The following is a 25496-nucleotide window of genomic DNA, read 5'->3' as shown; positions in this document are numbered from 1 at the left end:
AATTCTAGAAAATTATGAAAGTTACATTTAATTATTGATATTATATGTCGACAATTTATTTGGTTCATTAATTGATATTTTTAAATGACATTTCTTAATCTAACTTATTGGTGTTAATTGTTTATTAGGCTACATAAACATCAACATTCATAAACAGAAACTTACTTTAACAAATAACAAAAATTGATGAAATCGAAGATATTAGAAATCATATAAAAAATATAAAAAACTAAAAAAAGTTGGTGTAGTTCGATACATCGATACCGTATTATATAAAAATAAGAAACAAGTAATTTATTTACTAGCACTAGATTATCTAGCATCTTGGTTTGGTCTAATGGCCACGTTTTCTTTAGTCGTTGGTTGTATCAGTTAGACTTGGAAGCTTAGTCCAATAATTCGACTATTGCTCTAATGATGATTTTGTAAATTAGGGTCACGGGATTTTCCAGTTCCTATTTATAGACCAGTGCAGTTTTTGCTTTTATGTCCAGGTGATGTCTTTTTTGAGAATCTTCTTTTGGTTCCGCAGCTTCTATGACATCTCTTGTTTCTATTGGAAACGATAGGCTTTGTTGGAATTGATATATTTTTTGGCTTCTTTCAAAAACCACAAAAAAGTTTTGTGCAAATATTTTCTTGTCGGCTTCAACTCTTATTATCATTTTTTTTTAAAATTTGAAGCTCCATTTCTTCGAGCCTTATCTTGAGATCTACGTCTTCGTTAATTATGTTGTTAATATCTATTACTGTATAGTGTTATTGATGAACTTTCTAGGAAAGTATACCCGGTATATATTTCTGTGTTTTCGAATAGGAATATTTCGAAATAACCGTTGGTTAATTCGAGTCCGTCATTGTTGTGTCTTGTCGGCTTCAACTCTTATTATAATTTTTTTTTTTGGAATTTGAAGCTCCATTTCTTCGAGCCTTACCTTGAGATCTACGTCTTCGTTAATTATGTTGTTAATATCTATTACTGTATAGTGTTATTGATGAACTTTCTAGGAAAGTATACCCGGTATATATTTCCGTGTTTTCGAATAGGAATATTTCGAAATAACCGTTGGTTAATTCGAGTCCGTCATTGTTGTGTCTTGTCGGCTTCAACTCTTATTATCATTTTTTTTTTTTGGAATTTGAAGCTCCATTTCTTCGAGCCTTACCTTGAGATCTACGTCTTCGTTAATTATGTTGTTAATATCTATTACTGTATAGTGTTATTGATGAACTTTCTAGGAAAGTATACCCGGTATATATTTCTGTGTTTTCGAATAGGAATATTTCGAAATAACCGTTGGTTAATTCGAGTCCGTCACTGTTGTGTCTTGTCGGCTTCAACTCTTATTATCATTTTTTTTTTTTTGGAATTTGAAGCTCCATTTCTTCGAGCCTTACCTTGAGATCTACGTCTTCGTTAATTATGTTGTTAATATCTATTACTGTATAGTGTTATTGATGAACTTTCTAGGAAAGTATACCCGGTATATATTTCCGTGTTTTCGAATAGGAATATTTCGAAATAACCGTTGGTTAATTCGAGTCCGTCATTGTTGTGTCTTGTCGGCTTCAACTCTTATTATCATTTTTTTTTTTTGGAATTTGAAGCTCCATTTCTTCGAGCCTTACCTTGAGATCTACGTCTTCGTTAATTATGTTGTTAATATCTATTACTGTATAGTGTTATTGATGAACTTTCTAGGAAAGTATACCCGGTATATATTTCTGTGTTTTCGAATAGGAATATTTCGAAATAACCGTTGGTTAATTCGAGTCCGTCACTGTTGTGTCTTGTCGGCTTCAACTCTTATTATCATTTTTTTTTTTTTGGAATTTGAAGCTCCATTTCTTCGAGCCTTACCTTGAGATCTACGTCTTCGTTAATTATGTTGTTAATATCTATTACTGTATAGTGTTATTGATGAACTTTCTAGGAAAGTATACCCGGTATATATTTCCGTGTTTTCGAATAGGAATATTTCGAAATAACCGTTGGTTAATTCGAGTCCGTCACTGTTGTGTCTTGTCGGCTTCAACTCTTATTATAATTTTTTTTTTTGGAATTTGAAGCTCCATTTCTTCGATCCTTACCTTGAGATCTACGTCTTCGTTAATTATGTTGTTAATATCTATTACTGTATAGTGTTATTGATGAACTTTCTAGGAAAGTATACCCGGTATATATTTCCGTGTTTTCGAATAGGAATATTTCGAAATAACCGTTGGTTAATTCGAGTCCGTCACTGTTGTGTCTTGTCGGCTTCAACTCTTATTATAATTTTTTTTTTTGGAATTTGAAGCTCCATTTCTTCGAGCCTTACCTTTAGATCTACGTCTTCGTTAATTATGTTGTTAATATCTATTACTGTATAGTGTTATTGATGAACTTTCTAGGAAAGTATACCCGGTATATATTTCAGTGTTTTCGAATAGGAATATTTCGAAATAACCGTTGGTTAATTCGAGTCCGTCACTGTTGTGTCTTGTCGGCTTCAACTCTTATTATAATTTTTTTTTTTGGAATTTGAAGCTCCATTTCTTCGAGCCTTACCTTGAGATCTACGTCTTCGTTAATTATGTTGTTAATATCTATTACTGTATAGTGTTATTGATGAACTTTCTAGGAAAGTATACCCGGTATATATTTCCGTGTTTTCGAATAGGAATATTTCGAAATAACCGTTGGTTAATTCGAGTCCGTCATTGTTGTGTCTTGTCGGCTTCAACTCTTATTATCATTTTTTTTTTTGGAATTTGAAGCTCCATTTCTTCGAGCCTTACCTTGAGATCTACGTCTTCGTTAATTATGTTGTTAATATCTATTACTGTATAGTGTTATTGATGAACTTTCTAGGAAAGTATACCCGGTATATATTTCCGTGTTTTCGAATAGGAATATTTCGAAATAACCGTTGGTTAATTCGAGTCCGTCATTGTTGTGTCTTGTCGGCTTCAACTCTTATTATCATTTTTTTTTTGGAATTTGAAGCTCCATTTCTTCGAGCCTTACCTTTAGATCTACGTCTTCGTTAATTATGTTGTTAATATCTATTACTGTATAGTGTTATTGATGAACTTTCTAGGAAAGTATACCCGGTATATATTTCCGTGTTTTCGAATAGGAATATTTCGAAATAACCGTTGGTTAATTCGAGTCCGTCATTGTTGTGTCTTGTCGGCTTCAACTCTTATTATAATTTTTTTTTTTGGAATTTGAAGCTCCATTTCTTCGAGCCTTACCTTTAGATCTACGTCTTCGTTAATTATGTTGTTAATATCTATTACTGTATAGTGTTATTGATGAACTTTCTAGGAAAGTATACCCGGTATATATTTCCGTGTTTTCGAATAGGAATATTTCGAAATAACCGTTGGTTAATTCGAGTCCGTCATTGTTGTGTCTTGTCGGCTTCAACTCTTATTATAATTTTTTTTTTTGGAATTTGAAGCTCCATTTCTTCGAGCCTTACCTTGAGATCTACGTCTTCGTTAATTATGTTGTTAATATCTATTACTGTATAGTGTTATTGATGAACTTTCTAGGAAAGTATACCCGGTATATATTTCAGTGTTTTCGAATAGGAATATTTCGAAATAACCGTTGGTTAATTCGAGTCCGTCATTGTTGTGTCTTGTCGGCTTCAACTCTTATTATCATTTTTTTTTTTTGGAATTTGAAGCTCCATTTCTTCGAGCCTTACCTTGAGATCTACGTCTTCGTTAATTATGTTGTTAATATCTATTACTGTATAGTGTTATTGATGAACTTTCTAGGAAAGTATACCCGGTATATATTTCTGTGTTTTCGAATAGGAATATTTCGAAATAACCGTTGGTTAATTCGAGTCCGTCATTGTTGTGTCTTGTCGGCTTCAACTCTTATTATCATTTTTTTTTTTTGGAATTTGAAGCTCCATTTCTTCGAGCCTTACCTTGAGATCTACGTCTTCGTTAATTATGTTGTTAATATCTATTACTGTATAGTGTTATTGATGAACTTTCTAGGAAAGTATACCCGGTATATATTTCTGTGTTTTCGAATAGGAATATTTCGAAATAACCGTTGGTTAATTCGAGTCCGTCACTGTTAACTATTGTCCTTGAATGAAGACATCGAAACTTTGGATATTACCGGAAAGAGGCCCTTTTTTAAAATGCTAATTTCGTGCGTTTATTAGTTATTGTAGTTGATACACCTGAGTAAGCTTTATGCTTGTCTGGGTTTCAGACATTTAAAATTTAAAACCCACCTAATACAATTGTTATTTATCCAACATTGCATAATTCCTAGTCATTTTAATCACCTTTGCTGTTTCTCTTTATTATTTTTTATTTATATTCTCGGAATATTTAAAATTTATTCTTAAGATATTACCTTTTTAACTAGCATTATATGCAGGCGGCTATTTAAATTATTTTAAAAAGTTTCCTGAGAAAAAAATGTAATAAATTCATCATGAGTTGATTAAATGTTATGCTTTCATACACGTAATTAATTGTAATTATTTTATTTCACTACAACTATGAATTAACATTCATGCCTTAATGAACACACTGTTTAAACTACAACAACACTCACGATTACACTATGTGACGTGCGTTTACCTGAAGGTAAACACTCTCTGAAGACGATAACTTGGTTAGTTTTTACTTTATTCGTTTAGACTTCAAAATAAAATCAGTAGGTGTGGACTTAGAGGTACAAATATAACTAAAGAACTCCAAAGTTGGCATAAACAGATGATCTGGCTGTAAAAACGAAAAGTATAAAGACTCAAACGAAAGCAAAGTGATCGAGGAGAGGAAATCCCTCGAAGGATTCACGCAGGACACCGAGCATACCATGAATTCCGAACCTATAGAAGAGAAACAATGAATCTAGCAAAAGCTGATGAAGAAAAACTTCGATTGTAAGAGGATAGTGAACAAAAACAGCAGAGGAAAATAATATAAAAGCCATAGTCAAACAAAAACGAATACAAAACCAAACATAACGATTTTCCATTTTCTTTTTCTTCAGAATCGATGTATTTAGGATATATATCGAATATTGTCGCGGTTTTTGGACGCTGCGCCGCTCTATTTCTATAATTTATCCCATTGTGTGAATAAGTGATTTGAACCATTTATATTTATTCAAAGAAATATAGAGGTCAAATAATACGACGGAAAAGTGTGTTACATAAGATTGTGATCTGTTTTGCTTCGTTTAATCTAATCAAAAAAAAAAAATAATTAAAAATTTCGATAACGAAATATCTACCCAAGTAGATTAACATGAATTTGGTGGGACGAAAAATGCGGAAAGCACCATATTTGATTTTCTAGATTCTCCGATATCCTTTGTTATTTTCTTTCATGTTTCCATCTACTTTCTCAAACAAAATTTTACTTCCAAAACATCTTTTCCACTCGGCAGCTAGTTTGGGTACGCTAAAGCTTTTTTTTTAGTACCAGTATTCCTTCTGAAGTCTTCATCTATTTTTATATCTTCTTTCCAGTCTTCTCGACTTGTTGTCGTTGTCGTTTTTACTTCAATTACATTTTAATACCGAAATGAATTAGTTTGTGAACATCTATTTTGGCCAACTGTAGATACTCGGTTTAACTTTATGGGAAAAAGTGCAAAATTTACATAATTCGACCACGATATCGGTCAATGTGAGCGGCACATTTCTTTGTATTATAATTCGCAGACTGATTTATATTCAACAAAAAAAGTTATGGCCAAGCTTTCGAATATATTTACCTCACAATTTATTAACCCGTGTAAGGAATCGTCAAAGTAAAAAAAAAGAAAAAGCAAACATCTAAAAGACATCAATAGTTTAATAAGAAACAGAACTAGGAAATGATTTTCTAATAAATGTTGTCCGAAACTTATATTGAAAGCAAAACAGTCGATGGAAATTATACACTCGTAAGCAAAAAAATTGACTCAAGTCGCACGCTCGCAGTCAAAAGTCTCTAACATAAAATCTGTAGCTTCCATTCTTTTGTTGATTATAGCACCTCAAAGCATCAGTTTTAAAATGAGCGGACCATGTTGGAAACCATGAACGAGGTTTATAATTAATAGTAAAGAAAATACAAGCTCGAATTCGTCAAAATAATAATAAGAAATTAACCTATCAAAGTTTAATGTTCCCTGTCTGGCTCCACTACAAGCTTTTTCATGAATCGAATAAGTTTCTTTAGTAGATCTTGTTCGATGCTATCCCATTCTTCAATAAACGTCGTTTTAAGGTTTCTTAGCTGGTGCAGAATTTGTAGATCCTCTAATCAAATAGGATTTAAGTCCGGACTACGCGCTGGCCAATGCTTAGAAGCAATTTCGACATTTTGTAAATACTGCCATACGGAACCTGCAGTACGTGGATGGACCTTGTCCTGCATTGAGATGAAACCCTAAAATTTCTTCTATTTATTGGTTTGCCGTTAATCCCTCCGCTCCACCGTCAGCTTTAATGAAAACCAACACGGTTTTCGCTTCCACTGAACCGCCCGCCCAAACTATCCATTAACATCCTCCAAAAGCATGAATCTTTCTTCAGGTCTTCTGAAGACTCGTCCTCTTCTATCGCTACCATCCAGGCACACTCTGTTTTTGTCTGAGGAGGAAACGGAGCCCCTTTGTTCGACTGTCCTCTGGCAAATCGTAGACGGATTGGAGGTGCGGGATTTTTAGATCCTGTAATAGATAGAATTCAATTCCGGACTACGCGCTGGCCAATGCTTAGAAGCAATTTCGACATTTTGTAAATAATGCCATACGGAACCTGCAGTACGTGGATGGACCTTGTCCTGCATTGAGATGAAACCCTAAATTTTCTCTCCACCGTCAGTTTCAATGAAAACTAACTCGGTTTTCGCTTCCACTGAACCGCCCGCCCAAACTATCCATTAACATCCTCCAAAAGCATGAATCTTTCCTCAGGTCTTCTGAAGACTCGTCCTCTTCTATCGCTACCATCCAGGCACACTCTGTTTTTGTCTGAGGAGGAAACGGAGCCCCATTGTTCGACTGTCCTCTGGCAAATCGTAGACGGATTGGAGGTGCGGGATTTTTAGATCCTGTAATAGATAGAATTCAATTCCGGACTACGCGCTGGCCAATGCTTAGAAGCAATTTCGACATACTGCCATACGGAACCTGAAGACTTGTCTTCTTCTTTTTCTTCATAGACAGATTGAATTGGGGTTAATTTGTGAGCAGTAGTTGGCTATTCTGGTTCAAAGCATTAAGTTTCTCGTTTTCGCGTTTCTGTCAGCTCTTGTTGGACTTGAATACCAAACGGAAACAGCAGATTTATTCATGTTCAGCGCACTGGCCACTTCTCGACGATTCTTTTTGACCTCTTGGACAAGTTTATCACTTATTGAGGTCATTTTTAGGTAAAATTCTTGTTTTTTGTTAAAGGAGATGAGATTCGGTTGGAGTTTGATGGCTAGCTGTTGTATAAAAGCTTAAAAAGGGTGATTACTAATCATAATATACTGTTGGACTATGACAACAATAAATATTAGAATAGATTCAAGATTTTATTGACAATTTCGTGTTCAGTTTTAATGTCAGTGACTTGCTATGGCAGGTGTGTCGATTTTTTTTGGTTATATGTGAAATAATTTGTTTTTTTGTTTTGTTTTAGGTGTGTGAGGAACAAAAGTGTCAAGACGAAGTTTTTTCTTTAGCTATGAACTGTATGGATAGATTTTTAATGTGTTGTTCTATAATGAAGAACCAATTACAGTTATTAGGAACTACGTGTTTGTTATTAGCATCAAAGTTAAGAGAATCGAGACCCCTAGCTGGTGAAACTTTAGTGTATTATACAGATCATAGCATAAGGAGAGATCAACTATGGGTAAGTTTCATAATTATTACATAAAAATATAAAATACACTTTCAAATTTAGTTTTAAGAGCTGTTTTACGAATTACTACTATTTTATAAATCAACTGATTATAGTTTGATAAAATATTTCTTTGGAAGTATAGTTTAAGGAAGCCCGAGTTTTTCTTTTTCAAATTTCCGGTTTTTTTTCCGAATCAGATTTACTAGGGTCTCCAAAACAGCTTGATTTACTAATCATTATTGAAATTTTCATGGGAGAAAACCAAATTATTATTTTTTTATTTATTTTTCATTTATAACATTCATACTATACAAAAAAATTATTTATTTGCAACTAATAAATGAAAAAATTATTCTCTTTTCTCATTTTAATAATTTTCTGTTCATTTTATTTCGTTTGCTCATGATTTTATGGTAAAAAACAAGTTCTAATTAATTTAATTAATAAACGTATTATTATGAAAGTAAACAATTAAATCAAACATTTTTTTACCGCCATTGTGCCATGGTGTCTTCAAAAAATGTTAATTTCCTTCGGCAGTTCGTTATAAATACAAAACACTTGAATTTCTTACCGGTTTATACCGGTTTAACTGCAATAATTAGTTAAAAGTTGTATTGGTATTTTTTTAAATACGGCACTGTCCGTTTCCGTTACAAATAAAACATATAATGTTTTTTTAACAAGCTACTTAAGTTATTATAGTTACTTTAATCAATTATGACTCGAAGGATTTTGAAATTGAAACAAGTCGACGACGAGTTTACTTTTTCAGCACAAAATAGAAAATAACACGTTTTAGTAAAGCCGTCTCATTTTTTTTTCTATATAATTGTAGAGAAATATCAGTCATTTTCTATATTACTGCAGTTAACGCTCCCAAATAATAATGAAAACTCAACAATTTATGTAGAGCTACTATTTACAAATCCAAATCAAAATCGGATCCAGAAGATAAACTATTGGAGGGCCCCCGTAAGGGCTACTGGCACCTGTGTGTAAATAAGAATAATTTTAATTTTAATTATTGTTTTCTGAAGGTAGACAGATAGGTAGGTGCTTGAAATAAAACAAAAAACTGAACTAGAAATCGTTTTAATTGATAATCAAAATGAAACAAACTAATAAAATTATAATCACAAAATAAATTCTTGTTCATACACATTTCGATTCATTTAATTAACTTTTGGCGTACAAAGACGTTGTTTGTAAATTCTAGAAAATAATTCAAAACTTAGAATCGCATTTTTTTATTAGCAAATCATAGAAATATTGCCTAATGTCTAATTTCTAATTAAAACTAGATATTTAAAAAAAGTTTAAAATAAAAAATGATAACTAGGTACAATAGAAAAACTTTATACCATCAAAAATTTCTTGTTTGAATGCTTAAATTGCTAGTCCAGACAATCTTTTTCGGAGCATTGAAAAAAATCACTCGCCAGAAGCTATATCAGAAGCATTCTTAGATTTTGGATCTTGAAGTCTTTCGCAAACCTTAATTGAATAAAGTTTGTTATACAAATTCTGCTAGACCTTTTTGTGGACGACGAAAAAATATTCTACAACTTTTCCACAAGATTTATCACTTTAGAATCGTCATTTACTGTTAAGTTCAAAGTATGGACAACACAAGGTACAAAAAGGGCTCTCGGATTCGCATCAAGAATGCGTTTTGAAGCCCAGCACGTTTTCCCTTCATGTTTGCCCCGTTATCAAAATAATGCATCGCTTTTATAGCGTTCCGGACCTTAACTTTTATTTTATAATTCATTTTTGTTGCAATTTTTTCAAGACCTTGGGTTTTGGCGTCATGTGGTAGTAGGAGCCCTGAACTGTTCCAAGCAATATTCACGATGAGTAGCTCAATCATTTCATCAGTAATATTATCCAACTTCCGCATTTTGTATTCTTCATTAATCGTATGATTAACTGTCTTTACCCAGTTTTAAAATTTTTGGTTTTTCTTGAGCTGTACGTGCTATTTGAAATTCACCAATTTCTCGTTATTAATGGTAGATTGCACCTAACTTTCAAGGATTCACAACTTGGACTTCCTTTCTAAATGCAAAAACCTACAAACGTATTTTCAATTTGTCGAAAAGACATTCATCTATATAATCTTAAATACAGAAGGCTTTTGGCCTGTCCTAACCGTTTTCAATTGTTCTGTACAGCTTTTGGTCATAACAGACATCGAATCGGTAAATTTTTTTTCCTTTCTAAATTGGTACAATCTTTTTTGATGCTCATTTGAACTACCCAATAAAATCTACTCAATGTTCCGAATGTATGAAGAGGGTAAGTGCTAGACTGAACCTTTTGGATTAACAAGGTCAAGTAGAGGTCGTGAAATAACATAGCTAAGCACCGTATTTAATTAAACGCATCATTATTAGTGACGACATGTGGATTTATTAAGCGTCGAAGCTGCTCAGCTCGACCGAAACTGAAAAATCAAGGTGATGCTTATCGTTTTCTTTGGCTAACGTGATGTAGTTCACCGTGACTTCATTCCAGAGTGTCAAACGATCCTTATGAGGCATTAAAGTGAAGTAATTCGTCGTGTGGGTATAGAATTCTTGCTTTTTTTATCAAGATAATACGCCGTTATAATCCATCGTGATTATGACTCATTTTTGGGCCAAATACGAAACGAGACCCACCATATTCGCCAGATTAGGTCTGTATTACCTCAAAAGGAGCTTATTTGAAGGCGATAATACATAAATATGTTTTTCTTTGGATCAGATCTAATCAAATTCATTATAAGTTATATTGTATTATTTTCTTCATGAAAATATCATTTTTTAAGTACGTAAGAATAAAAAAAGTTTATTTTTAAGAAATACTAATTCTCGTAAAAATTAAAACTCGTGTAGAATTTTAGATTCTGATGTACTTTGCCTCAGATTACACAACTATTCATAAAGTGAATTATTACAGCAACCATTTAATAAAAATAAGTAGTGTTGTAGCGAACTTGACATATTTACTAACTATTTTTTTTATTACACTGTGGTTTTTAAATATTAAATGAAATTTAAATGGATGGTTTGAATTCTAACGGTATTCAAAACTATATAAAATTTTTAATTGCGCATAATTAACTATTGAGTGAACAATTAATTATAATATTTTATCCATAACAATACTTTGAACCTTAATGAGCAATTACGTTAATGATTTTTTTATAATTTTCAGACAAAAATATAATTAAAATAATATTTCTTCAATCAGTTTCGTTATTGAATAACAGTACACCCTGTATAAGTAGACGGAATATATTTACACAACAAAAAATATGATATTAAACCCAAATTATAAGATTTTATTCATAATAATACTTTGAAGCTCGATAAGTAATCACGTTAATGATTTTTTTATAATTTTCAGACAAAAATATAATTAAAATAATATTTCTTCAATCAGTTTCGTTATTGAATAACAGTACACCCTGTATTAGTTGACGAAATATATTTATACAACAAAAAATATGATATTAAACCCAAATTATAAGATTTTATTCATAATAATACTTTGAAGCTCGATAAGTAATCACGTTAATGATTTTTTTATAATTTTCAGACCAAATTATAATTAAAATAATATTTCTTTAATCAGTTTCGTTATTGTTTAACAGTACACCCTGTATAAGTAGACGGAATATATTTACACAACAAAAAATATGTCATGTTTAACCCACATACAAATATTTCAAATCGAATATCAACAATGAGTTACGCTTAGTTTGCAAGTTTCTAATATCAGAAACATTATATTAAATTTTCATTCAACTAATCGATAAAAGTGATGACTAATTAAATTTTCTACATTTTTCTTAGTGTATACGTCACTTACATACGATATACGCCATTGAAATAGTTATTATATGTATATTCCAATTAAATGGAAATTGCAAATAGCATACAAACTAAATTATAGTTTGAAAATAATAAAACTAAAATAAAAAAATTCTTGACATAAGAATAAAATTATTTTGATAATCATGTTGTGGGTGATCCGACGTTAATATAAGGTTTGTTCTTGGTAGCTGCACTGGAACTGGTCCAGTGCAGGCCAGTTGATTCGATCGGATACAAAGAACAGTGCAATTGAGCATTTGTTGATTGTTGTTTTTGAGGTTATTTGATGTGATTAAGGCCTTGCAGTATTAACAATAATGCAAAACGATTTAGTACTTTTTGATATTTTACATTCGTCCGATGACGAAGATGTAGTGCCACCGTTTCCAGATTACACTTATTACACCAGCTAAATTGACTCTAGATCCAGTGCAAGCTGTACTGTGAACTAGTTCTCTTACACTGCTTTTAAGAACAGCGACACTAGCGCTGATTCTGCTATAAAAAACTCTTTAGTGTACACTTCGTGAACTAGTTCTGTCCGTGCAGATCCCAAGAACTCACCTATAATTACGTCAATTGTCAAATGTCATGTCATATTTGGATATAGTTCGAAATGTCAATTTTTACCTGTTAATTCAAATTGATTTTCATATAAAAGAGACCTAAAATAAAGACGATTCATCACGAAAAACATAAAAAGTTTAATTTAGTAAAATTATTATATTATAAAAACATGTTTACTTTTTTATGTATCTTAGATAAATGAAGTAAGTTAGGGCAAAATAGAGGGCCAAAAGTCAGTTTTTTTCATCAAAAGGGGAAGACATACTAGATCGATATATATGGGGCTGTATTGGACTTGTACAACCCACTAGAACCCTTCCTCTTCTAGCTAAAACTCTTCGAGGTTTCCAACTTTCAGTCTCGTTAGCTTTCCACAAAATGGCTGTTCTGATCATGATCATAATCCCTACAAATTCTCAGTAGTGAATTTTCAGATATGCCGCTGGCCCATAAATCAATTCAAAAATATTTATTTAATTTAATTTTTTTCTTTTATGGGCATCATATCATAGCCGTGATTTTTATGGAACAGTTGATTGATTATTGATAAAAAAACTGGTATCCGGTATTGAGTAATTCGAAATTTAGTTATAAGGGTAATTATCTGTTACTGCTGTCGACAAGACATTAACGGAAGTTCAAAAGCCCAAGTTTATCAATGTCAAAAGAGACCGTCTCTCCACTTGAATATATCATCGACAAAACTGATGGCAAATTTTGAATTCTTTGATTATCAGCTCGAAATCCAAACAACTCGAAAACCGATCATAGAACCATTTACATCTCATTCACAGGAAGTTTGTTAAGATTATTTATATTATCGGTTAGAGATTGTGGATGTCGATATAAAAATATACCGATACGTTCATAACTATATGAATAGTACAAAACACTTTTATAATATTAACATAAATCAGCGATAGAGAAGGTTCCTAAATAAAATATTTGCGTTTCTTCTTTATATTTGGGCTCATAGAGAAAAGAGGAAGGAACATCAAGCACAATTTTCATTCTCTAGGAGGTGAACCCCAATATAATATCATAAACTAGCGTTGGAGAAGGTTCCTAAGAAATCTTTGGTTTTCTTTCTAATATTTGGGATCGTAGAAAACTGAAGAGGTAATATTTAGTACAATTTTCATCCTCCAGAAGGTTAACCCCAATATAAGATTATAAATCGGCGGTTTACAAGGTTCCTGAACAAAATCTTTGGTTCTCTTTGTAATATTTCTGCTAATAGATAAAGGAAGAAGTAAAATCAACCGCAATTTTCATTCTCTAGGAGGTGAACCCCAATATAATATCATAAACTAGCGTTGGAGAAGGTTCCTAAGAAATCTTTGGTTTTCTTTCTAATATTTGGGATCGTAGAAAACTGAAGAGGTAATATTTAGTACAAGTTTAATCCTCCAGAAGGTTAACCCCAATATAAGATTATAAATCGGCGGTTTACAAGGTTCCTGAACAAAATCTTTGGTTCTCTTTGTAATATTTCTGCTAATAGATAAAGGAAGAACTAAAATCAACCGCAATTTTCATTCTCTAGGAGGTAAACCACAATATAATATCATAAACTAGCGTTGGAGAAGGTTCCTAACAAATCTTTGGTTTTCTTTCTAATATTTGGGATCGTAGAAAACTGAAGAGGTAATATTTAGTACAAGTTTAATCCTCCAGAAGGTTAACCCCAATATAAGATTATAAATCGGCGGTTTACAAGGTTCCTGAACAAAATCTTTGGTTCTCTTTGTAATATTTCTGCTAATAGATAAAGGAAGAAGTAAAATCAACCGCAATTTTCATTCTCTAGGAGGTGAACCCCAATATAATATCATAAACTAGCGTTGGAGAAGGTTCCTAAGAAATCTTTGGTTTTCTTTCTAATATTTGGGATCGTAGAAAACTGAAGAGGTAATATTTAGTACAAGTTTAATCCTCCAGAAGGTTTACCCCAATATAAGATTATAAATCGGCGGTTTACAAGGTTCCTGAACAAAATCTTTGGTTCTCTTTGTAATATTTCTGCTAATAGATAAAGGAAGAAGTAAAATCAACCGCAATTTTCATTCTCTAGGAGGTGAACCCCAATATAATATCATAAACTAGCGTTGGAGAAGGTTCCTAAGAAATCTTTGGTTTTCTTTCTAATATTTGGGATCGTAGAAAACTGAAGAGGTAATATTTAGTACAATTTTCATCCTCCAGAAGGTTAACCCCAATATAAGATTATAAATCGGCGGTTTACAAGGTTCCTGAACAAAATCTTTGGTTCTCTTTGTAATATTTCTGCTAATAGATAAAGGAAGAAGTAAAATCAACCGCAATTTTCATTCTCTAGGAGGTGAACCCCAATATAATATCATAAACTAGCGTTGGAGAAGGTTCCTAAGAAATCTTTGGTTTTCTTTCTAATATTTGGGATCGTAGAAAACTGAAGAGGTAATATTTAGTACAATTTTCATCCTCCAGAAGGTTAACCCCAATATAAGATTATAAATCGGCGGTTTACAAGGTTCCTGAACAAAATCTTTGGTTCTCTTTGTAATATTTCTGCTAATAGACAAAGGAAGAAGTAAAATCAACCGCAATCTTCATCCTCTAGGAGGTGAACCCCAATATAATATCATAAACTAGCGTTGGAGAAGGTTCCTAAGAAATCTTTGGTTTTCTTTCTAATATTTGGGATCGTAGAAAACTGAAGAGGTAATATTTAGTACAAGTTTAATCCTCCAGAAGGTTTACCCCAATATAAGATTATAAATCGGCGGTTTACAAGGTTCCTGAACAAAATCTTTGGTTCTCTTTGTAATATTTCTGCTAATAGATAAAGGAAGAAGTAAAATCAACCGCAATTTTCATTCTCTAGGAGGTGAACCCCAATATAATATCATAAACTAGCGTTGGAGAAGGTTCCTAAGAAATCTTTGGTTTTCTTTCTAATATTTGGGATCGTAGAAAACTGAAGAGGTAATATTTAGTACAATTTTCATCCTCCAGAAGGTTAACCCCAATATAAGATTATAAATCGGCGGTTTACAAGGTTCCTGAACAAAATCTTTGGTTCTCTTTGTAATATTTCTGCTAATAGACAAAGGAAGAAGTAAAATCAACCGCAATCTTCATCCTCTAGGAGGTGAACCCCAATATAATATCATAAACTAGCGTTGGAGAAGGTTCCTAAGAAATCTTTGGTTTTCTTTCTAATATTTGGGATCGTAGAAAACTGAAGAGGTAATATTTAGTACAATTTTCATCCTCCAGAAGGTTAACCCCAATATAAGATTATAAATCGGCGGTTTACAAGGTTCCTGAACAAAATCTTTGGTTCTCTTTGTAATATTTCTGCTAATAGATAAAGGAAGAAGTAAAATCAACCGCAATCTTCATCCTCTAGGAGGTAAACCTCAATATAATATCATAAACTAGCGTTGGAGAAGGTTCCTAAGAAATCTTTGATTATCTTTTTAATATTTGCGCTGGGTATCTTAAAATATTATCTGCGTATATTAATAGGAGATGTCGAGATAAGATTTTAGTTCTTTAGTATCGAAACCAAATAAATTTACTTGGACCAACAGTTTTAGTCACGCCCAACGTAGTCGAGACACCTGGTGGTCCACCTGAACCACTTTGGGAATCACGGGGTTAAACCATAGACTTTCCAAATCTTCTTAAACCTTTTCAGGTGTTGAAGTAGGTTTCCAGTTCCTCTTTTACCCAATACCCATATTCTCTTCTTAGTCTTGCTAATATTTCCATTCCAAATTGGGTTTTTCCTTTCTTATCTCTTCTATTCGGTCTATATATATTCTTCTCTGTTTACGACGTTTTCTTTCTATAATATTTATTGCTTTAAATACTTTTTTTTGTCCTTTTTGTCTGTTTCCATATGAATCGTCTAGTGTTTTGTTATTATATCTTCATTTCTACATTCATCTTCCGATTTCATTCACTTCTTTTATCAATCTACATTGAAAATATTGTGGTAGACCCTGTACGCATTATTCCACTCAAAACGGAATAGCGATAAGTCTATCAAATTCAGGATAATATATATTTAAATAGAATCAAATTCAATTAATAACTATTATGCGGAAGTCGACGCCACGATAATGGTAATGTGTTTTTCCGGCATCGAACATTCTTTTTTCACAAACTTTTCGTTAAAAAAAAAACCATTTTGTTAATTGGAAATCTGGTGGACATACATCCCAATTCTTCTCCAACCTTTATGGTGGCCCTAGTTGAATGTATTTATGGTTTTTTATTATCGCTACCTATCTATTTACTTTTTTATTATTTCCGGCACTTTAACATCCTGTATTTGTTTAAATTTTGTTATCATTTTCGTTTAGTCCAATCGTTGTGGGAATCGTGTCCTTTTTATAACTCTCACGGAATATATATTTAAACTATTAATTTCGAAAGTTTTCACTATAAATTGATTCCCCTGTAGCTAAAGTTATTTGTTACTGAATACATTTTAAATTATTATTAATAATTCATGGATACTAAGACCAAGAATGATGATGCTGTTTGCTTGATAGGAGATGCAGGATATTCAATAGCATCATGGATAATCACTCCATTCGAACCTTCACAAAATAGAGCTAAGCGAAATCTTGTGGGTCATTCTTTTTCCAAACCATCTTAAATGGTATTAAATAGTCTTCTAGCTGCTCAATTTCTTTGGTTTATCTCTTGTTCCATCTTTGATAATGTCATTCCAAAATTGAAGCATTCGACTTGCTCTATATTTGATTCTTCTCCTTTCTGCTTATTATCATCGAGTTTAGTGTTTCATATTCATTATCTGTAGACTGTCATTGAGTTCATAGTACCAGGAATATACCACATGATAAAGAAAAGCGCCAAGGATTGGTAAGGCAATAACAGAAGACACCTATGTTTCATATATCCTGAAAAAGCATTCGACAAAGTCAATTTCCTCCTTGAACGTTGACTATTTCACTGGTATTCTTGTAAGGAGGAGGATAATTATATGTTTTTTATAACTATTTGTATAATCATATTTTTCAACAATTGTTTTTGTTGAATGATTTCCAAGAAATTGGGTCATTTTGCTTTATATTATCTATTCAAATTGTTAAAATACCCTTTTGTCATTTAAATTGAATCTAAATCGGCATTAATTCATCAATAATTTATATTTATTAGAAACTGGTTTTCTAGAATCGACTGATAAATTCTAAAATATTATATTTTGATAAAATTGGTCGCTAAAATCCGCACGAGGAATTGAAGTTCGTTGCCCTGTTTCTAGAATAAAGTCTAATTAGGTAAATAAAAACATCAAGTAAGCTGACAATAATAAATGTTGAAATTATCGATGGAAATTTTGAAAAGAAAACACTATTTTTAAGTGATGTCAACAAATGGCAATTCTACAAAATAAATTTACTAGTTAATAGGAATTAATATCTATTTCTTCAATCTGAATATTTAAATGAAATTACGAATCCTTTCTGTGATTTCTCTGTAATTCGGAAAAATCGTCGATGTTAACAGACTTTCTGTGGTTTCTCTCTAACCTGGGGAACTTGTCGTTGTTAACAAATTTTCTGTGATTTCTCTGCAACCAGAGGAACTCGTTTGTGTTATGGAATTTCTGCAATTACTCTTCAAACTGGTGAAATCGTCGATTTTATATAATTCCTGCAGTTACTCTATATCCTGGTGGACTTGTGGGTTCTTCTGTAACCTAGGGCATTCGTCGTTGTTAACAAATTTTCTGTGATTTCTCTGCAACCAGAGGAACTCGTTTGTGTTATGGAATTTCTGCAATTACTCTTTAAACTGGTGAAATCGTCGGTTTTATATAATTCCTGCAGTTACTCTATATCCTGGTGAACTTGTGGGTTCTTCTGTAACCTGGGGCACTCGTTGGTGTTATCAGATTTTCTGTGGTTTCTCTGCAACCAGAGGAACTCGTTTGCGTTATGGGATTTCTGCAATTACTCTTCAAACTCGTGAAATCGACGGTTTCATATAATTCCTGCAGTTACTCTATATCCTGGTGAACTCACTGATTTTTCATACACCATCGATGCATACTGAATCAAGTTATAGAAATTCCAACCGATTGATAGAGGATTGAGATCTATCAGGAACTCCACTCGTGAGCCAAAAAATCGACTCACTGACATTCAAAAGTCTCTAACAGTCTCAGTTTTTATGATTTTTCTATAAATCTATCAAAAATTACAATCGTGAGCCAAAAAATCGACTCACTAACATTCAAAAGTCTCTAACAGTCTCATTTTTTATGATTTTTCTATAAATCTATCAAAAATTACGATCGTGAGCCAAAAAATCGAGTCACTGACATTCCAAAGTCTATATCAGTCTCAGTTTTTATGATTTTTCTATAAATCTATCAAAAATTACAATCGTGAGCCAAAAAATCGACTCACTGACATTCAAAAGTCTCTAACAGTCTCAGTTTTTATGATTTTTCTATAAATCTATCAAAAATTACAATCGTGAGCCAAAAAATCGACTCACTGACATTCAAAAGTCTCTAACAGTCTCAGTTTTTATGATTTTTCTATAAATCTATTAAAAATTACAATCGTGAGCCAAAAAATCGACTCACTGACATTCAAAAGTCTCTAACAGTCTCAGTTTTTATGATTTTTCTATAAATCTATCAAAAATTACGATCGTGAGCCAAAAAATCGACTCACTGACATTCAAAAGTCTCTAACAGTCTCAGTTTTTATGATTTTTCTATAAATCTATCAAAAATTACAATCGTGAGCCAAAAAATCGACTCACTGACATTCAAAAGTCTCTAACAGTCTCAGTTTTTATGATTTTTCTATAAATCTATTAAAAATTACGATCGTGAGCCAAAAAATCGACTCACTGACATTCAAAAGTCTCTAACAGTCTCAATTTTTATGATTTTTCTATAAATCTATCAAAAATTACAATCGTGAGCCAAAAAATCGACTCACTGACATTCAAAAGTCTCTAACAGTCTCAGTTTTTATGATTTTTCTATAAATCTATTAAAAATTACAATCGTGAGCCAAAAAATCGACTCACTGACATTCAAAAGTCTCTAACAGTCTCAGTTTTTATGATTTTTCTATAAATCTATCAAAAATTACAATCGTGAGCCAAAAAATCGACTCACTGACATTCAAAAGTCTCTAACAGTCTCAGTTTTTATGATTTTTCTATAAATCTATTAAAAATTACAATCGTGAGCCAAAAAATCGACTCACTGACATTCAAAAGTCTCTAACAGTCTCAGTTTTTATGATTTTTCTATAAATCTATCAAAAATTACAATCGTGAGCCAAAAAATCGACTCACTAACATTCAAAAGTCTCTAACAGTCTCATTTTTTATGATTTTTCTATAAATCTATCAAAAATTACGATCGTGAGCCAAAAAATCGACTCACTGACATTCCAAAGTCTATATCAGTCTCAGTTTTTATGATTTTTCTATAAATCTATCAAAAATTACAATCGTGAGCCAAAAAATCGACTCACTGACATTCAAAAGTCTCTAACAGTCTCAGTTTTTATGATTTTTCTATAAATCTATCAAAAATTACAATCGTGAGCCAAAAAATCGAATCACTGACATTCAAAAGTCTCTAACAGTCTCAGTTTTTATGATTTTTCTATAAATCTATTAAAAATTACGATCGTGAGCCAAAAAATCGACTCACTGACATTCAAAAGTCTCTAACAGTCTCAGTTTTTATGATTTTTCTATAAATCTATTAAAAATTACGATCGTGAGCCAAAAAATCGACTCACTGACATTCAAAAGTCTCTAACAGTCTCAGTTTTTATGATTTTTCTATAAATCTATCAAAAATTACAATCGTGAGCCAAAAAATCGACTCACTGACATTCAAAAGTCTCTAACAGTCTCAGTTTTTATGATTTTTCTATAAATCTATTAAAAATTACGATCGTGAGCCAAAAAATCGACTCACTGACATTCAAAAGTCTCTAACAGTCTCAGTTTTTATGATTTTTCTATAAATCTATTAAAAATTACGATCGTGAGCCAAAAAATCGACTCACTGACATTCAAAAGTCTCTAACAGTCTCAGTTTTTATGATTTTTCTATAAATCTATTAAAAATTACGATCGTGAGCCAAAAAATCGACTCACTGACATTCAAAAGTCTCTAACAGTCTCAGTTTTTATGATTTTTCTATAAATCTATCAAAAATTACAATCGTGAGCCAAAAAATCGACTCACTGACATTCAAAAGTCTCTAACAGTCTCAGTTTTTATGATTTTTCTATAAATCTATTAAAAATTACGATCGTGAGCCAAAAAATCGACTCACTGACATTCAAAAGTCTCTAACAGTCTCAGTTTTTATGATTTTTCTATAAATCTATCAAAAATTACAATCGTGAGCCAAAAAATCGACTCACTGACATTCAAAAGTCTCTAACAGTCTCAGTTTTTATGATTTTTCTATAAATCTATTAAAAATTACGATCGTGAGCCAAAAAATCGACTCACTGACATTCAAAAGTCTCTAACAGTCTCAGTTTTTATGATTTTTCTATAAATCTATTAAAAATTACAATCGTGAGCCAAAAAATCGACTCACTGACATTCAAAAGTCTCTAACAGTCTCAGTTTTTATGATTTTTCTATAAATCTATTAAAAATTACGATCGTGAGCCAAAAAATCGACTCACTGACATTCAAAAGTCTCTAACAGTCTCAGTTTTTATGATTTTTCTATAAATCTATCAAAAATTACAATCGTGAGCCAAAAAATCGACTCACTGACATTCAAAAGTCTCTAACAGTCTCAGTTTTTATGATTTTTCTATAAATCTATTAAAAATTACAATCGTGAGCCAAAAAATCGACTCACTGACATTCAAAAGTCTCTAACAGTCTCAGTTTTTATGATTTTTCTATAAATCTATCAAAAATTACGATCGTGAGCCAAAAAATCGACTCACTGACATTCAAAAGTCTCTAACAGTCTCAGTTTTTATGATTTTTCTATAAATCTATCAAAAATTACAATCGTGAGCCAAAAAATCGACTCACTGACATTCAAAAGTCTCTAACAGTCTCAGTTTTTATGATTTTTCTATAAATCTATCAAAAATTACAATCGTGAGCCAAAAAATCGACTCACTGACATTCAAAAGTCTCTAACAGTCTCAGTTTTTATGATTTTTCTATAAATCTATTAAAAATTACGATCGTGAGCCAAAAAATCGACTCACTGACATTCAAAAGTCTCTAACAGTCTCAGTTTTTATGATTTTTCTATAAATCTATCAAAAATTACAATCGTGAGCCAAAAAATCGACTCACTGACATTCAAAAGTCTCTAACAGTCTCAGTTTTTATGATTTTTCTATAAATCTATTAAAAATTACGATCGTGAGCCAAAAAATCGACTCACTGACATTCAAAAGTCTCTAACAGTCTCAGTTTTTATGATTTTTCTATAAATCTATCAAAAATTACAATCGTGTGCCAAAAAATCGACTCACTGACATTCAAAAGTCTCTAACAGTCTCAAACTATTTCTTGACAATTTGCTTGTTTCGTCGAGACTTTTTTTGCTTTTTGTTCAGTCCACACTACTCCTGCAGTGGAAAATTATTTCTATATCAGGGCCAAACATAAAATAATGTCAAGTATGTCATTAACAAGGAATCGAATTACTCTATGTTTGTAGGAGTCGAAATATCGTTATCAAACGCTTAAATGGATTCCATGAAAATAATTATTTATATCATACAGATGTAAAAAATAAGTTAAATAAACCAAACGATGTTGTTGTTCATGCAACATTTGCATTTAAGTACTTATCTAGGCGCCACGATTCAACATCAAATTTTTTTGCGTTAAATTCGAAATAAAAATAAGACAAAATTATTAAACAAATATTCCTATCAGTTCATTACATTGTTATTAAGTAAACCACTATTTCAGACCGGATTCTTTTTTTTTTTTTCGTCGATAAGAACGTATAAGGGTCAGAAAACAGCTGTTTTAGTTTTAAATTTAACTTATCGTGACAAAATTTTCATTCACTGAATTTTATCACGAACCTCCGACATGTTTGCCTTTAACACACTGTACGAAATAAGATATCAGCAAACGTTTCATTCATTTAAATAAGTCTGGCGTCATACGTACATTTTATACTTTCCAGTCGGCACTTTGAGTCTGCGATTTGACAACATAGCGGATTTCGTATAAATCGCTTATATAGCGTGTGAAAGTTGAATGGAATTAATTCATTTTTTCGGTTACTACGAGGTTCAAATATCGAAAAATTCCTTCACGTATCGCTTTGTCCATAAAATTATAAAATGACTATAAAGCTTCTCTCTCTTTCTCTCTCACCATTTTGAGAATATTTGAGTACATCTAATCTTACCCGCGGACCTGGTTATCTTCGCTTTGAGTGGGGCCCTTTCCTCCTTTAGATGACGTCTTGTTTTCGGGGGTGTACACTACCATCTTTCGACTATCTGTGGAAGCTTTGGCCCATTTGAATACATCATACTTATCATACACAGGGAGTCACTGTTATTCAAGGACCCAGTTAACAGTTACAGCGTTTGTTTCGATGATATTTGAACCGCCCCCGTATAATATATATTTATGAAAAATCCAGAATCCCCTCAAATTTAGATTATAAACTGATATCAAGGTGAAAATACGAATGGTAAAGTGGTGGTGCTATTTCTAGCTGGAACCGTATCGAATGCGCTAGAACTTGAAGGTTTCCCGGACCGAGGTATAAATTTGCCAGTTGACATTGACGTTGACAGGCGAAAAGTCCAAAGCTAGTTAATTATGCAAAAGGAATGTTGACCAATTCCAGTTATAACAATATACGTGTTGCAACTATTATTTTGAAATTTAATTAATGGATTATAAAGTGGACTAAAACTTTTGATCGGTAGTGTATATTACAAATACGTGTTGAGTGATTGAAAACGTTAATCTCTACATTTTTTAATCGGATATTTTCCTCGTTATCTTTTCACGATTTTGAGATATTTCTCGAAAAACTGATTTTTAAGATAGTTTTTAATTTTTTATTCTTTAATTGTATAATCACCGTGCTGGAAAGTGGCACTTCTACACACATTGACATATATATTGACGTCATAGCTAAGAAATTATAGTCCATTCGATTATCGTGAAAGCCTTTGAATGCTAGAACAAGGATTATCCTTTAGAAACGTTTAATATTGAAAATTAGTGTGTCAATGTCAAAAAATATTTCACCCACAATAATTGGTGGGAAATACGATATTTAGTAGTCAAAAAATCAATTAATATTTTAATTAAACCCAAATAAGGATAATACTATAATTATTTTAGCGATTTTTTCATTTTTTTATTATAATTTCATTTATTTTACGATAATTACAAAATTTTATGGTAGATACTACAAAAGGACGATGTAAGTTATTGAAGTAGGATCCGGTTACTGTTTATTTTACTACTTACAATTGGTAAGTTAAGAAGAAATATTTTTTAACGAACTTTAGCTAAAATTGATTGGACTTATCAGTAATATAATAAAATTATTTTTTTTATTTGATTCAATTAAATTTTACTGCTATTTTCACCAACGATTCTAAAAATAACATCTCCATTTATCATATCGACTTCCTCATTCTTTATAATAAACTTAATAAAGCGGTTTGATAATATAATTTAGTATACAGAGCATTGAAATCCGTTCTATATAAACCGGAATGAGGTACGGAAAAAAACTTTTTTAATAAAACACTCCCTGTACATTTATGCAGCTACTATGAAAGAAAGATCCAAAAAAGCAAAACTCACTGATTTTTCATACACCATCGATGCATACTGAATCAAGTTATAGAAATTCCAACCGATAGATAGAGGATTGAGATCTATCAGGAACTCCACTCGTGAGCCAAAAAATCGACTCACTGACATTCAAAAGTCTCTAACAGTCACAGTTTTTATGATTTTTCTATAAATCTATCAAAAATTACAATCGTGAGCTAAAAAATCTACTGACTCACATTCAAAAGTCTCTAGCAGGCTCAATACTTTACAATGCAAAAAAATACACAATCATTTGCCAGTTCAAAACAAATCTTTATTTAGTTAGGTATTTGTATGTTTGTTTCTTAGTTTGTTACAAGATTTCGTCTAAAAATTGTGAACAAATTTTTGACAATAAAGTATTTTTTTATCTCGTAGCTTCTTTTTCTGATTTTAGTATGTTAAAATCATTAGTTTTACCTTGATAATGAGTGCTCTAAGTTTTTTTAAAATAGAAAAATTTGCACTCATTATTACGTAATAAAAATTATATTTCTTTAATCAAAAATATTGAACAATAAATAATAGTTGTGGTAAATATTTTTGTTTCAAAAGTAAGTACAAATTCTTGGAACAACCTATTATTATCTTTAAGTCAATATTTAGGGTTAATTTTTTTTCTAACCTTGTAACTTATCTTCCCCTTATCAGAAAACTAGTTGACAAGAATTTAAAAAACGAACCGAGTTCCTTGAAATAATACATACCTCGTTGTGTACATACTCTATTTACGCAATGAATTTCTATTTTTTAATTTAAAACCAATGGAATATCAAAGATCAATTTCGAAAATAGTTAATATCAAAAATCTCGTCAACAATCTCTATTATTACTATAGCTTTGTTGTAGATATACTGAACATGTTCTGTCACCAGATTTCTAATTCCGAACGTGTTCTGAACACGCTTAATGTAATCCTTAGACATGCGCATTCGCATTCATCGTTTTTGTGATATTTACCACTAACTAACCTATTTGGTTTTTTTCGTACTTATATTTAAACAACGTGGTAGTTGAATTAATGAAATTAATTGTATTTATTTCATTCTCGTATCCAGTTTTGGATTTAAATTATAAGTTAACAAGTACATAAATCGTTCGTGGAGGAATTTATGTTCAGAACATATTCTGAACAAAGCATACGATTTTAAAACGTCCAGAAAGAAGACATTCGGCAGGTCAGAAACGGCCGGAGAAAGCTTTAGATCTTTTAGAAAAGGAAAAATTCTATAAATAAAAACGTTAGTTTTTAACTGTTCGTTATCCCTATGGTGAATACCGATTTCAGTGTCGAAGCTGGAACGCAGATACTTCTTCTCGACGTTGCCGGAATGTATAGATTTT

The 25496-nt window shown here is 31.7% G+C and overlaps 1 protein-coding gene across 1 annotated transcript in view; it reads left to right on the top strand.

Annotated features, from left to right (window-relative positions):
• Positions 1 to 25496, top strand: part of LOC130892824 (G1/S-specific cyclin-D3-like) — a 52388-nt gene that overhangs the window by 4852 nt on the left and 22040 nt on the right. Inside the window, exon 2 of the mRNA XM_057798480.1 lies at positions 7650 to 7865. Within this exon, the coding sequence (XP_057654463.1) occupies positions 7650 to 7865 (216 nt within the window). The remainder of the gene's footprint in view (positions 1 to 7649; positions 7866 to 25496) is intronic.

The sequence above is a fragment of the Diorhabda carinulata genome, chromosome 4, assembly GCF_026250575.1.
Source record: "Diorhabda carinulata isolate Delta chromosome 4, icDioCari1.1, whole genome shotgun sequence".
Classification (NCBI taxonomy): Eukaryota; Metazoa; Arthropoda; class Insecta; order Coleoptera; family Chrysomelidae; genus Diorhabda; species Diorhabda carinulata.
This window is presented reverse-complemented; position numbering and strand designations above follow the sequence as displayed.